The 12,824-nt window shown below is 44.9% G+C and overlaps 1 protein-coding gene across 1 annotated transcript in view; it reads right to left on the minus strand.

Moving 5' to 3' along the window:
• Window positions 1-9,760: 9,760 nt before the first annotated feature.
• The window catches only part of KDM5A (lysine demethylase 5A), a 374,123-nt gene continuing 371,059 nt past the window's right edge, over window positions 9,761-12,824 (minus strand). Inside the window, 1 exon segment of the mRNA XM_033952792.1 lies at window positions 9,761-11,944. Coding sequence (XP_033808683.1) covers window positions 11,735-11,944 — 210 coding nt within the window. The 3' untranslated portion in view covers window positions 9,761-11,734.

The raw sequence follows: 12,824 nt of genomic DNA on the forward strand, positions 1-12,824 counted from the left end.
GGGAACTCCCGCTACCAGTCAATTCTGTTCAAGAAATTATTATACTAAAAACTATGGCCAAAAAAGGCCAACTGGAATCAAACTGATTGAAGGACTTGTGGCTCAATACCTCACCAACTACCTATTTGACCATAATATACTTCACTCCTCTCAATCAGGATTTAGATCTCACCACAGCACGGAAACACTACTAGCAACACTACTAGACATAGCCCGACAACACCTCAGTAAAGGACACAGGATCCTAATTATCCAACTAGATCTTTCCGCCGCCTTCGATCTAGTCGATCACACCATATTACTCCAGATACTTGATGCAATCGGGATCTCAGGGGTGGTTTACAATTGGTTCCAAGGATTCCTTAAAACAAGAACGTACAGAGTTAAGACAAACAACACGAAATCTAACCCATGGTCAAATCCATGCGGAGTCCCGCAGGGGTCACCACTATCGCCCATTCTATTCAATCTCTTCATCTCCTCCCTCGGCACCACTTTAGACAACCTAAATGTAACATCATTCAGCTACGCAGATGACATAACTATTCTCCTCCCCTTTGAAATCCAAGACCACACCTCAACAGGACACCTGGAAATAATTCTGGAAGAAGTAGAAAAATGGATGACAAACCACAAACTGAAACTAAACTCGGACAAAACCAAATTCCTAATGCTTGAAACGGACAAAAACCCATCCATAACAGACCTAGAAATTAAAGCAACCAAATACCCAATCCAGACCTCACTCAGAATCTTGGGAGTGCTGATAGACAGATGCTGCACTATGCAGACCCAAATCAACAAAACTACCCAAAAAGCATTCTTCACAATGCGCAACTTAAGAAAAATAAGGAAATTCTTTGACAAAGAACACTACAGGATAATTGTACAATCCCTGGTACTAGGTCTCGTGGACTACTGCAATATCCTTTATCTACCATGCCCCACAAACATGATCAAAAAACTTCAAACTGTTCAGAACACAGCCCTTAGACTAATTTACTCACTTGGAAAATTTGACCACATCACCAATGCCTACCTAGACTCACACTGGCTACCGATTCGAGCCAGAATTCAATTCAAACTATACTGTCTACTCTTCAAAGTAATTAACGGTACTGCACCCACCTACCTAAATGACCGCCTAAACCGTAACCTTCCAACCAGAACAAGAAGAACACTGACATCATTCACATACCCACCACTCAAGGGTACTCACCGCAAAAAGCTTTATGATAGCCTCCTGGCAACACATGCTGCAAAACTCGAACCTTCCATCACCAGATTGTTAACCACAACATCAGACCTCAAGACATTCCGTAAAGAAATCAAAACACTGCTGTTCAAAAAGCATATACAATCTACCTAACCTCCCTCACCCCATCCCCTAAGAAACCAAAACACTGCCGTCCAAAACATCTTCCGATGTTATTAAGTCTTTACTATCATTCTGTTATTAAGTCTCTATCCTCAAACTGTATTCTCTATTGTCATGTACCATCCTGGAAATGTCCAGTTCTCTTCTTATGTAATCCGCTTTGAACCGCAAGGTACAAGCGGAATAAAAATCACTAATGTAATGTAATGTAAACACATAATGTGAACATTATAAACTGCAAAACCCAGGAAATTCCTGGAATGGAGACACAGCCTGAAGATCAGAAGGGGTATCCCCGGGAACCCCTCCAACCTTTAAACCTTACAAAGGGGAATATGCATGTAATTCTTAGTGAGGCTGGTCAAAGACAGAAATTCAGCTTACCAGTTACTGAAGAGGCAATGTGCGAATCAGAGAAAACAGATGGGTGGGAGTTCAGCCTCTAGAGGAGATTTACAAGAAGGAAGATTAGCAGAGGTAAGAAACCTAATCTTTCATTCTTGTATAATCTCTCTGGAGGCTGAACTAGAGGGACATAACAAAGCAGTCCCAAATCTCAGGGGGGGGCCCGATGAGCCCACCGCGAGAACAAAAACGTCAAAGGCCATATCACCCTTAGCCGTCACATCAAGCCAATAAAACCTAGAAAGGTATGAAGGGAAGCCCACATGGCCGCCCAACAAATCTCAGGCGAGACCGCATGAGATTCAGCCTACGAGGAAGCCATTCCTCTGGTAGAGTGAGCCTTCACCCCAAGGGGAGGCTTCTTCCCTGACGCCACATAGGTCGTGGAAATGGCCATACATATCCAACACGAAATGGTAGTCTTGGAAGCAGGCCGACCCCGATGCGTGAGGCCCGCCATGTCAAGCAGATGGTCCGACAGACGGAAATCATTAGTGGCCTCAAGGTATCGCAAAAGGAGATACCGCACATCCAGAGACCGCAAAACACGGTCCTGAGACTTGGAACCCGAAGGAACAAAGGCTGGCAAATGAACTTCCTGGTTGACGTGGAAAGTGGAAACCACTTTCGAAAGAAAAGAAGGCACAGTCCTCAAAATCACCGCAGACTCTGTGATGCGAAGAAAAGGATCTCTGCATGACAAAGCCTGAAGCTCTGACACTTACCGTGCCAATGTGACTGCCTCCAGGAAGACGGTCTTAATGGTAAGATCTATCAGAGAGATCCCATCCAGGGGTTCATAGGGTGGATGAGTCAGAGAGAATAGGACCAAATTCAGGTTCCAGGATGGGCAAGGCAGGTGCAAGGGAGGTCTCAGCCTCCCAGCCCCCCTCAGGAACCGGACAACATCCGGGTGAGAAGCCAGAGAACCCTGGAACGAAGAGGGACCTAAACAGAAGAAACCCACAATCTGAACACACAGAGAAGAGATCGCCAGACACTTCCCTGAGGCCATCCTGCAGGAAGTCCAGAACATGAGCCACCAATGGTACAAATGGGTCCACATGAATCCCTGCACATCAAGCCTGAAAACACCTCCAGGCTTTCACGTAGGCCGATACCGTCGATTTCCGTTTGCTCTGCAGGAGCGTGGTGATAACCACCATTCAAGCCTGGCCGCTCGCACTCCTGTCGCAGTGGAATCAAAAAGACGCTTCATGATAAAATCCAGTCTTCGGTCCTGGACATCCTTCAAGACAACCCCTCCATCTGAGGGCAAGGAGGTACGTTTAGTGACCTGAGCCACCACCGAATCCACTGTCAACGAGACTAGGTGCTTGGAAAATTCTGAAGCCATGGGATACAATTTAGCCATGGCCCTAGCGCACTTTAAGTGACCCTCCGGGGCCTCCCAAACCTCCAAGAGCATTTCCGTCAAATCTGCGTGATCCGGAAATGCAGCAGAAAGCGGGGGCTTAGAACTCATGATGGACCACTCTGCCTGAACCACCGAGTCTGAATCAAGTTTCAATGTCTGCAGGAATTCAGATATAAGATCAGGAAGGTGACTGGACTTTAGAAGCCTGAGCACCATCTGATCCTCTCCCAGATCATAAGAAGTGCCTCTGCTGGGTCAGACCCGAGGTCCATTGTGCCCAGCAGTCCATTCACGCAGTGGCCCAACAGGTCCAGGACCTGTGCAGTAATCCTCTATCTATACCCTTCTATCCCCTTTTACTTCAGAAAAATGTCCAATCCCTTCTTGAACCCCCAATACCGTACTCTGTCTTATCACGCCCTCTGGAAGTGCATTCCAGGTGTCCACCACACGTTGGGTGAAGAAAAATTTCCTAGCATTTGTTTTGAATATGTCCCCTTTCAACTTTTCCGAATGCCCTTTCGTTCTTGTAGTTTTCGAAAGTTTGAAGAATCTGTCCCTCTCCACTTTCTCTATGCCCTTCATGATCTTGTAAGTCTCTATCATATCCCTTCTGAGTCTCCTCTTCTCCAGGGAAAAGAGACCCAGTTTCTCCAATCTCTCAGCGTATGAAAGGTTTTCCATCCCTTTTATCAGACGTGTCGCTCTCCTCTGAACCTTCTCGAGCATCACCATATCCTTCTTAATGTACGGCGACCAATAGTGGATGCAGTACTCCAGATGTGGAGGCACCATCGCCCGATACAACGGCAGGATAACTTCTTTTGTTCTAGTTGTAATACCCCTCTTGATTATACCTAGCATTCTGTTCGCTCTCTTAGCGGCCGCTGCACACTGTGCCGTCAGCTTCATTGTCTTGTCCACCATTACCCCCCAAGTCAAAGGGACTATGAGAGGCTTCTTGGATAAAGGGACTGAGGGGACACTTTTGGGCAAAGGGACCGAGTGGGAACTCTTGGGCAAAGGGGCTGAGAGGGACTTTTTGTACAAAGGGACTGAGGAGACACTTTTGGACAAAGGGACCGAGTGGGAACTCTTGGACAAAGGGGCTGAGAGGGACTTTTTGGACAAAGGGACTGGGAGGGAACTTTTAAACAAAAGGGCTGAGTGGAAATCTTCAGAAAAAAGGCCCACAGATGCAATGCAGGGGCCCAGTGCACAAACGAGCCTAACAGGCATGGTTGAAAGAGAACAATGGGAGCAAGAGGACCATCCAAAAAAGGAGATACTGGATGGGGGCAAAACGGACACGCCACGGGAGGTGGATGACCGAGTAAAGGCAAGCCAGGTGGGAGCGCCGAGCCATGGAAAGAAAACAGCAGGGCGGGCGACAAATCAGGACCTATATTGCCTCTACACAAATGCGAGGAGCCTCAGGGCCAAAATGGGAGAGCTGGAAATTATAGCCAGTCAAAAAGCCCTAGACATAATTGGAATCACAGAAACGTGGTGGGCTGAGGATAATAAATGGGATGTGGTCATACCAGGGTACAAACTTTACAGGAGAGACAGGACACACAAGAAGGGTGGAGGAATAGCGCTATACATAAAAGACTCCATACCCTCAACCAAAATGGAAACAGCAGTAAGGTCAGAAGGCTTGGAATCAATATGGGTTAAGCTACCAGGAGGATCTGGAGCAGACATCAAATTGGGTCTATACTATCGTCCGCCTGGCCAATCGGAAGAAATCGACCGGGACCTGGAGACGGAACTGCGGCAGGTATGCAAAAATGGAAGTGTGGTGGTGATGGGAGACTTCAACTACCCTGGGATAGACTGGAGTATCGGGCACTCAAGTTGCGAGAGAGAGACCAAATTCCTGGAAGCCACGAGGGACTGCTTCCTGGAACAGCTGGTCATGGAACCTACACGAGGAGAAGCTACTCTTGATCTAATCTTCAGTGGACTGGGGGGACCTGCAAAGGAAGTAGCGGTATTAGACCCACTGGGAAACAGCGATCACAACATGATCCAGTGCAGACTAGAACTGGGATCATCCAGGGTGAAAAGAACCACAACAACAGCGCTCAACTTCAGAAAAGGGAATTATGATGCAATGAGGAAAATGGTGGGGAAGAAACTCAACGGCAGCACAAGGAAGGTAGAGTCCGTAGAAAGCGCCTGGACCCTGCTCAAGCGTACGGTGCACGAAGCACAGAACCTGTACGTCCCCAGGTTCAGAAAAGAGTGCAAGAAAAATCGAATAAAGAACCCAGCATGGATAACGGCAGCTGTAAAAAAGGCGATCAGTAACAAGAAAGCATCGTTCAAAAAATGGAAACAGGATCAAACGCAGGCCAACCAAAAGGAACACAAGGAAAGCCAGAAGGAGTGCCACCGAGTGGTTAGGAGAGCAAAGAGGGAATATGAAGAGAGACTAGCGGGAGAGGCAAAAAATTTCAAATCATTCTTCAGGTACGTAAAGGGGAAGCAACCAGCGAGGGAGGAAGTGGGGCCCTTGGATGATGGGGATAGAAAGGGAGTAATGAGGGAGGAAAAAGAAATAGCTGACAAGTTAAATGACTTCTTTACGTCGGTCTTCACGAGGGAGGACACATCCAACATTCCGGAACCAGAGGAAATAGAAAATGGAGATCAAGATAACAAGCTGGTCAAATTAGAGGTGAGCCAGGAGGATGTCCTCAGGCAGATAGACAAGCTAAAGAGCGACAAGTCGCCAGGTCCGGATAGCATTCACCCAAGGGTGCTCAAGGAATTAAGAAATGAAATAGCAGAGACACTTCAGCAAATATGCAACCTATCCCTAAAAACTGGAGAGATCCCGGAGGACTGGAAAATAGCTAATGTCACGCCCATCTTCAAGAAGGGTTCGAGGGGCGACCCGGGAAACTATAGGCCGGTAAGCCTCACATCGGTCCCGGGAAAGATGATGGAGGCACTGATTAAGGACAGCATCTGTGACCATATCGAAAAAAATGGACAGCTAAGGTCGAGCCAGCATGGGTTCTGCAAGGGTAGGTCGTGCCTCACAAACTTGTTGTACTTCTTTGAGGGGGTAAACAACCAGGTGGACAAAGGAGAACCCATAGACATAATTTACCTAGACTTCCAGAAAGCCTTCGATAAGGTACCACATGAGCGGTTGCTCAGGAAGCTATGGAACCATGGGGTGCACGGGGAGGTCCACCGATGGATCAAAAACTGGCTGGCAGACAGGAAGCAGAGGGTTGGTGTAAAGGGCCATTACTCGGACTGGCAAGGGGTCACGAGCGGGGTTCCTCAAGGATCGGTGCTGGGACCGCTCCTGTTTAACATATTCATTGACGACCTGGAGGAGGGAACAAAATGCGAGGTCATCAAATTTGCAGATGACACCAAACTATTCAGCAAGGTTGAAACCACGGTTGACTGCGAGAATCTCCAAAGGGATCTTACGACATTGGAAGAATGGGCGAAAAAGTGGCAAATGAGCTTCAATGTAGGGAAATGCAAGGTCATGCATATAGGGAGAAGGAACCCGATGTTCACTTACAAAATGGGGGGATCAATGCTAGGGGTCAGTAATCTGGAAAGAGACTTGGGAGTGATGGTAGACACGACATTGAAGGCGTCGGCACAATGCGCCACAGCCTCGAGGAAAGCAAACCAAATGTTAGGTATCATTAAGAAGGGTATCTCGACCAGAACGAAGGAAGTCATCCTGCCACTGTACCGGGCTATGGTGCGCCCGCATCTGGAATACTGTGTACAGTACTGGTCACCGTACCTCAAAAGGGACATGGCAATGCTTGAGGGAGTCCAGAGAAGAGCAACTAAACTGATTAAGGGTATGGAAAACCTTACATACACTGACAGACTGAAGAAGCTGGGGTTGTTCTCCCTGGAAAAGCGGAGACTCAGAGGAGATATGATAGAGACCTTCAAGATCCTGAGGGGCATCGAAAAGGTTGACAAAGACAGATTTTTCAATTTGAAAGAAACCACAAGAACAAGGGGTCACTCGATGAAATTGAAGGGGGACAGGTTTAAAACAAACGCAAGGAAGTACTTTTTCACACAGAGGGTGGTGGACACATGGAACACCCTTCCGGAGGCCGTGATAGGAAATAGCACAGTACAGGGTTTCAAGGAAGACCTGGATAGGTTCCTGGAAGACAAAGGGATTGAGGGGTACAGATAAGACCAGTGGAAGGTTTAGAGATAACTGTAGAGGTAGGCAATAAAATTAGTCAGGGACCGCTGACCAGGCAATATGCCTGATGGGCCGCCGCGTGAGCGGACCGCTGGGCTGGATGGACCTCTGGTCTGCCCCGGCGGAGGCGACTACTTATGTACTTATGTACTTATGTACTTAAGTCCTTTTCTTGGGTACTCTCACTCAATAACATTCCTCCCATAGTATTCGGGTTTCTGCTTCCTACATGCAATACTTTACATTTCTCTACATTGAACGTCATCTGCCATCTCGTCGCCCACTCCCCTAGTTTGTTCAGGTCCCTTTGTAATTCTTATTATCGTGGGAAACCCCGTGATCCGCCAGGCTAGCTATGTCAGTGGAGACCGCCGAAGAGCCGTGCGACAGCAACAGCATAGAAATTGATGCAGGCAATACAGGAAGTTGCTGTTGCCATTCAGGTGGACCAACAAGGGAGCAGACTGACATGCTGGAATCCAAAGGCTGCATAGACTGTCGCACCGGAGTCTGAAGGGGAGACACAGGCACAGCCCACTTTCGTAGCCTGATACATCCTATCCACGTATGCTGGAGGAAAATAGTCCCTGGCGGCCAGGGCCGATCTGCAGGACTCAGATTTGGAATGTTTTGAAGACTTATGAGACTTTTCCCCCAGAACTGCGCTTGTGTTTCACTGAAGCGCCCTTCTTGCTCCCAAATTGGTGTCCCAGATGCTGAAATCGCGTCTCCGGTGGAAACGGACTGAAGCAGAGCCTCCCTGGAGGATAGTACAGCAGCCGTGCATGGTTCATGCCCCTCCCGAGCTTCAGCATATGTGAGACATGGCTGCAAATCCATCCGGTATCCGCCACATTTATGTCATGAATCCATGCCATCCTGTCCTGAGGTGGCCATCTGTGAAGTTTGGAGCAAAAACAAAGCTTCTAAGTCCAAATAATATAGTTTTAAAAAGTTTAAAGAAAATCTAAGATGGCCGCTGCAGGTGCCGATTTTGACTAAAAAATGCCCATTAAAAACACAGGAAAATGTGAAAAATGGCAATTTTAGGATTTTACAGGTGGGGGGACGGGGGACACCAGAGCATGCAGGGAAACTCCCCAAACCCCAATTTGAGTACCCCCTAAAATCGGCAAACTCTGTGACTCACAGACACCACAGAGATATGTGCTGCAATGAAAGTTTATGGCAGCCTGCAATACACAGTACAAGCAAGGAGATCAGTACCTCAAGAGCTGATTAAACTGGATTTTTCAGGTCTTCTGACCGCCTCACCTTCCCTGTCACCTCAGATCATGACCATCAGGACCCCTCAGGGAAATCAGGGAAGACACGCAGCGCAGTTCTGATCCCAGCGTACCTCCTCGGAACCACAGCAGCCTGCGCTCTACCCCTTTGCAGACAAACCAGGGGAAAGATGACTCCCGATCCTAGAGACCTGATCCAATCTGCAGGCTGTCCAGAGGGCTTACTGCAGTTTCAGGCTTATAGAGCACCCTCCAGAAGCAGACAAAAATTAAAATGTTTGCAATCTCCCGCCGAAGGATCACTCACACAGAGTTGATCTGCAGCACGTGGGTAAACCCGTGAAAAAAAAAAATCAAAAAAGACTAGGAATTGAAAACAAATCATGAGCAGAATCAACTAATTTCAACCATACAGAGAAGCTGCAGGATCATACTGAGCAGAACCTGAAGTTCCCAGGCAGGTAGCTCAAAGGGGAGGTATCATCTTTTAGTTGCCCTGTAGCAGAAGCTATCAGACATACAAGAACCCTCTAGTTCAGCCTCCAGAGGGATTGTACAAGAACAAAGGCTGTTGTGTATACAAACTACCTTACACAGGACCTAGGACTATTTTCTTATACATCTGTCATGTAAGTTCAAGATTAGTGCACCAATCTCTACTATCAACCCAATGAGAATAACTAAAAGTATTAAATCCAGCATAAGACCACTCTATTAAAAAATACCACACAAAAAAGCAAAATGTCTAATATGCTTAGAAATGACTGAACAACTGAAATTTTTTTTTAGGTAGCTAATTTTCGATGATGACCAAATGAAAGCTAAAATGGTTTTCATTCCTGGATGTACAGCTTAAGGAACAGTGATGAATAAAAGGTATATTGGAACTGAGTAGTGAAATATATATGCATGAATGGTCATAGGGAGAATGTTTCCATAGTTTGTCTCATCAACCAACAGAATTACCCAACAACGGTTACTACTAGCTGAGGGTAAATATGTATAGAACTGAACAACTATCAAATCAAATTGACTTTCTATATTAAAAAATATTAATGAACGCAAAAATAAAATTGAAACAATAACATAAATTAAAAAATGCTACTCAAAATTATAACACAATTAAGACACAAAAGTTAGTTTTGCTATAATTTTCTTTTAAACCCAACTCATCTCCTAGTAAGACTATGCTCTACATACAGCGTGTAGGTTTACAGAGCAATGGTGACACAAAAGGAAAATGAAGACAATACCAGCCAGCATCAGACATTCATATACATATAGTCAGCATGTACTGCATAAACAACAAACCAAATCCATAATGGAGGGAGACACAAACCCAGCACAGGAGGCAGCACACTCAATGTGGTCTAGTGATGAAACACAAACACCTGGCAGGTTTGGTCCTGTTGGTAGACAATGTACAACTTAAGTCCTTGTACTACAAGGAAGGAATGGAGTCAAACCAAGTGCCAGGGAGGTATTCATTTGTACAACTCAATCTCTGTACTGTTGGGAACAATGGCAAATATAAAAACAAAGAAAACTCTTTAGTTTAAACAGTCAGTAGTCAGACATTTAGAAAAAGTAAAAACAAGTCAGCTTTAAAAAATGATTTACTAAAACACATTTTGTCAAGTGTTGCCATTACCCAAGAATATCAACAGCCTCTCGTTCCTCTCGAGCAAAAGCAGGAATGGTGTTTATAACAATAACCTTCAAACGCTAGCATTGTGTTTCCCAGAGATGAGCACCATTGAAGGCAGTCCTGAAAACTTAAGCTTGGATACAACCATATTCCATTCTTTCACTTAATGTGTACTCCTTCAGTATAAATTCATGAGATGTTAACTGAAACTGCTCCTTTTCCAACCTTCCCTAGAGCATAAAGGCAATAAACCTATAGGAATGATGACTCCTTTCTAATACTTTCTAGTTCCAATAGAAATCCCATAAAACAAAGTCATTACATTTTTTTTCTCATGTCTACTCACACGTAGGGAACATGTGCATTCATGAGAAGATACTGAAGGAAGGCAGAAATGGGATGTCATACTCCAGATGTTCATGCTGGAATAAACATATGTAGGAGGAGATGGAAAGGGAACAAGCTGTCCTGTTCTACAATGTCAGAACCATCATACTTCCTGTCCACCATTTCCTATGCATAGTTCGACATGAACAGCTAAAATGTGGCATCAGTCAGTTTAACCCTGCTTCAATGTCCACGCTTGTACATACTTTAAGGTCACAACTGACCTACAATAGTCCTCTATCACAGCCCTCTCCCAGCTACTCGGAGTATATATAGGAATTCCTATTCCTTTTATCAACTGTTTTCATTCCACAACAAAACTGTAAATTTATCATGAGACCCACATCTAGGAAGTAACTGAATAGCCTCAGTGAAGACAGCCACCATTGACTGTGGCGAGAGCATCCGAGGCTAACTCAATTTTTAAATATGCAAGCATTTTATGAACTAACCTTGCCCTCTCAGGAAACGTGGTGCTACTGCTGCGGCTCTGGTTGTTGCCTTTATCTAACATCAATCCAGAGGCTTTTCAAGCTCCTTTTCTGTCACTGTAAAGCTAAAACTCAAATTTTACACATATTCTGAATAGTGTTAGCTGCCAATCACTAGGTGTAGTTACCAGAGTGACTTAATTGTGCCAAAAATGACCACTTCTGAATTTCCAAGCTGCAACCCATAGCACACAGAGACCATATTTTTCATTTTTCTGCTAGCACACTCCTTTCTGGGTCATTTGTACTGCTACAACCCTAAGTGCCTATTCAAAGAGCCACATTCATGCTCAGTCTCATGTTTGTATACTGCACATCATGTCACATGCTTAAAAAAATACTCCATTTAAAATACTGGCTTCCTATGTTAACAGGACACTTTTGCACATATGAGTTTAGAAACTGCAGCTCTGATGTAATCCAGGGATACTGAAGAAGCTGGTCATTAAAGGGATTTTCTCCACAGAGGTACTCATATGTGGGAATGAAAATTGCTAGAACGGGTGCACTGGCTGAAGAATGCCTTCTCTTTGAAAAGTTCTCAGATGTTCATTTTAAAAGGTCCAACCAAAACAGAGCTACTGCTAGCTGATTTCCTTAAGGTCCTCCAATGGTAGCTGAAAGTTTGATGGAAATGGGAGAGAGGCTTGGCCAGAGAGGTTTGCCGTATGTACTTGTTTCCTGGTACAGTTTATACATATGTAGTCCTCATTTTCCGCCATTTCTGCAGACACCCCAACACAAATTTGATGAAACCATTCGTCACACCCGCCATCACACTGCACCCAGTCCACCTACAACAAACAAAAAGCAAAATCTTTACTGAAGATCTCTGCAAGAGAGAAACAAAGAATAGTAAGAACAAAAGATCATTACAGTACTTCAAAAACAAGCATCACAGTTGGATTACCAGAAAATACAAAGATAAAAGTAACTGGACATATTTCATATTTATTTTGAACAAGTTTGTTGGCATGGTTAAATCTTTAACGTTTTATTCCGAAACGGCCTCAATGCTTTCCTTCGAGTCCCTTAAAGTATTTGGGATTTCACATGTCATTGGTGCTGCTGAAATCTACACAATGAAGATCAAAGTGGAAAAATGTGAGGCATTTGACACATAGACAACTAATTTATCTCCTGGTACTGGTCTAGGAGATCAAGAGTTTACAACTTTTATAACTGTGGCATCAACCAAGCCAATGGGTGAAGTCCTCCTGCTCCTATAGATTGGTACAACCTTGAATGGGTCAAAGGAAACAAGGTATTCATGTATATGGTAAGTCGAGAGATGGGAGAAGCAAGACTGAGGCAGAGGAGGAACAAAAACCCCCCCCAAAAAACTCCATCTCCCTCTCCCAAATGAAATGAATATAAATACAAAATTGCTGAAAAGGAATTTGTTTGCTTGACTCCTGCTGGCTTACACTTAACTTTTCTAAATACTCATCCTGTCTCTTGTGGGGAATCTTCTGAGAAAATCCACTAAAGGAACATATTCTTTCTCAAACAAATAAATTCAAAGTAGCAATAGTGGTTGGCTTGGAACTTCACAAGCCCCTTATAATTCTCTCCCCCTTAAACCCAATGTGATTCATCATAGGGCTTCATACGGAAGGAGAATGGTACACTTGAATTTCAATTATGATATGAGCAAGCAAGGAAGTATGAAAC

This window comes from Geotrypetes seraphini, chromosome 7, assembly GCF_902459505.1.
Source record: "Geotrypetes seraphini chromosome 7, aGeoSer1.1, whole genome shotgun sequence".
NCBI classification, from domain to species: domain Eukaryota; kingdom Metazoa; phylum Chordata; class Amphibia; order Gymnophiona; family Dermophiidae; genus Geotrypetes; species Geotrypetes seraphini.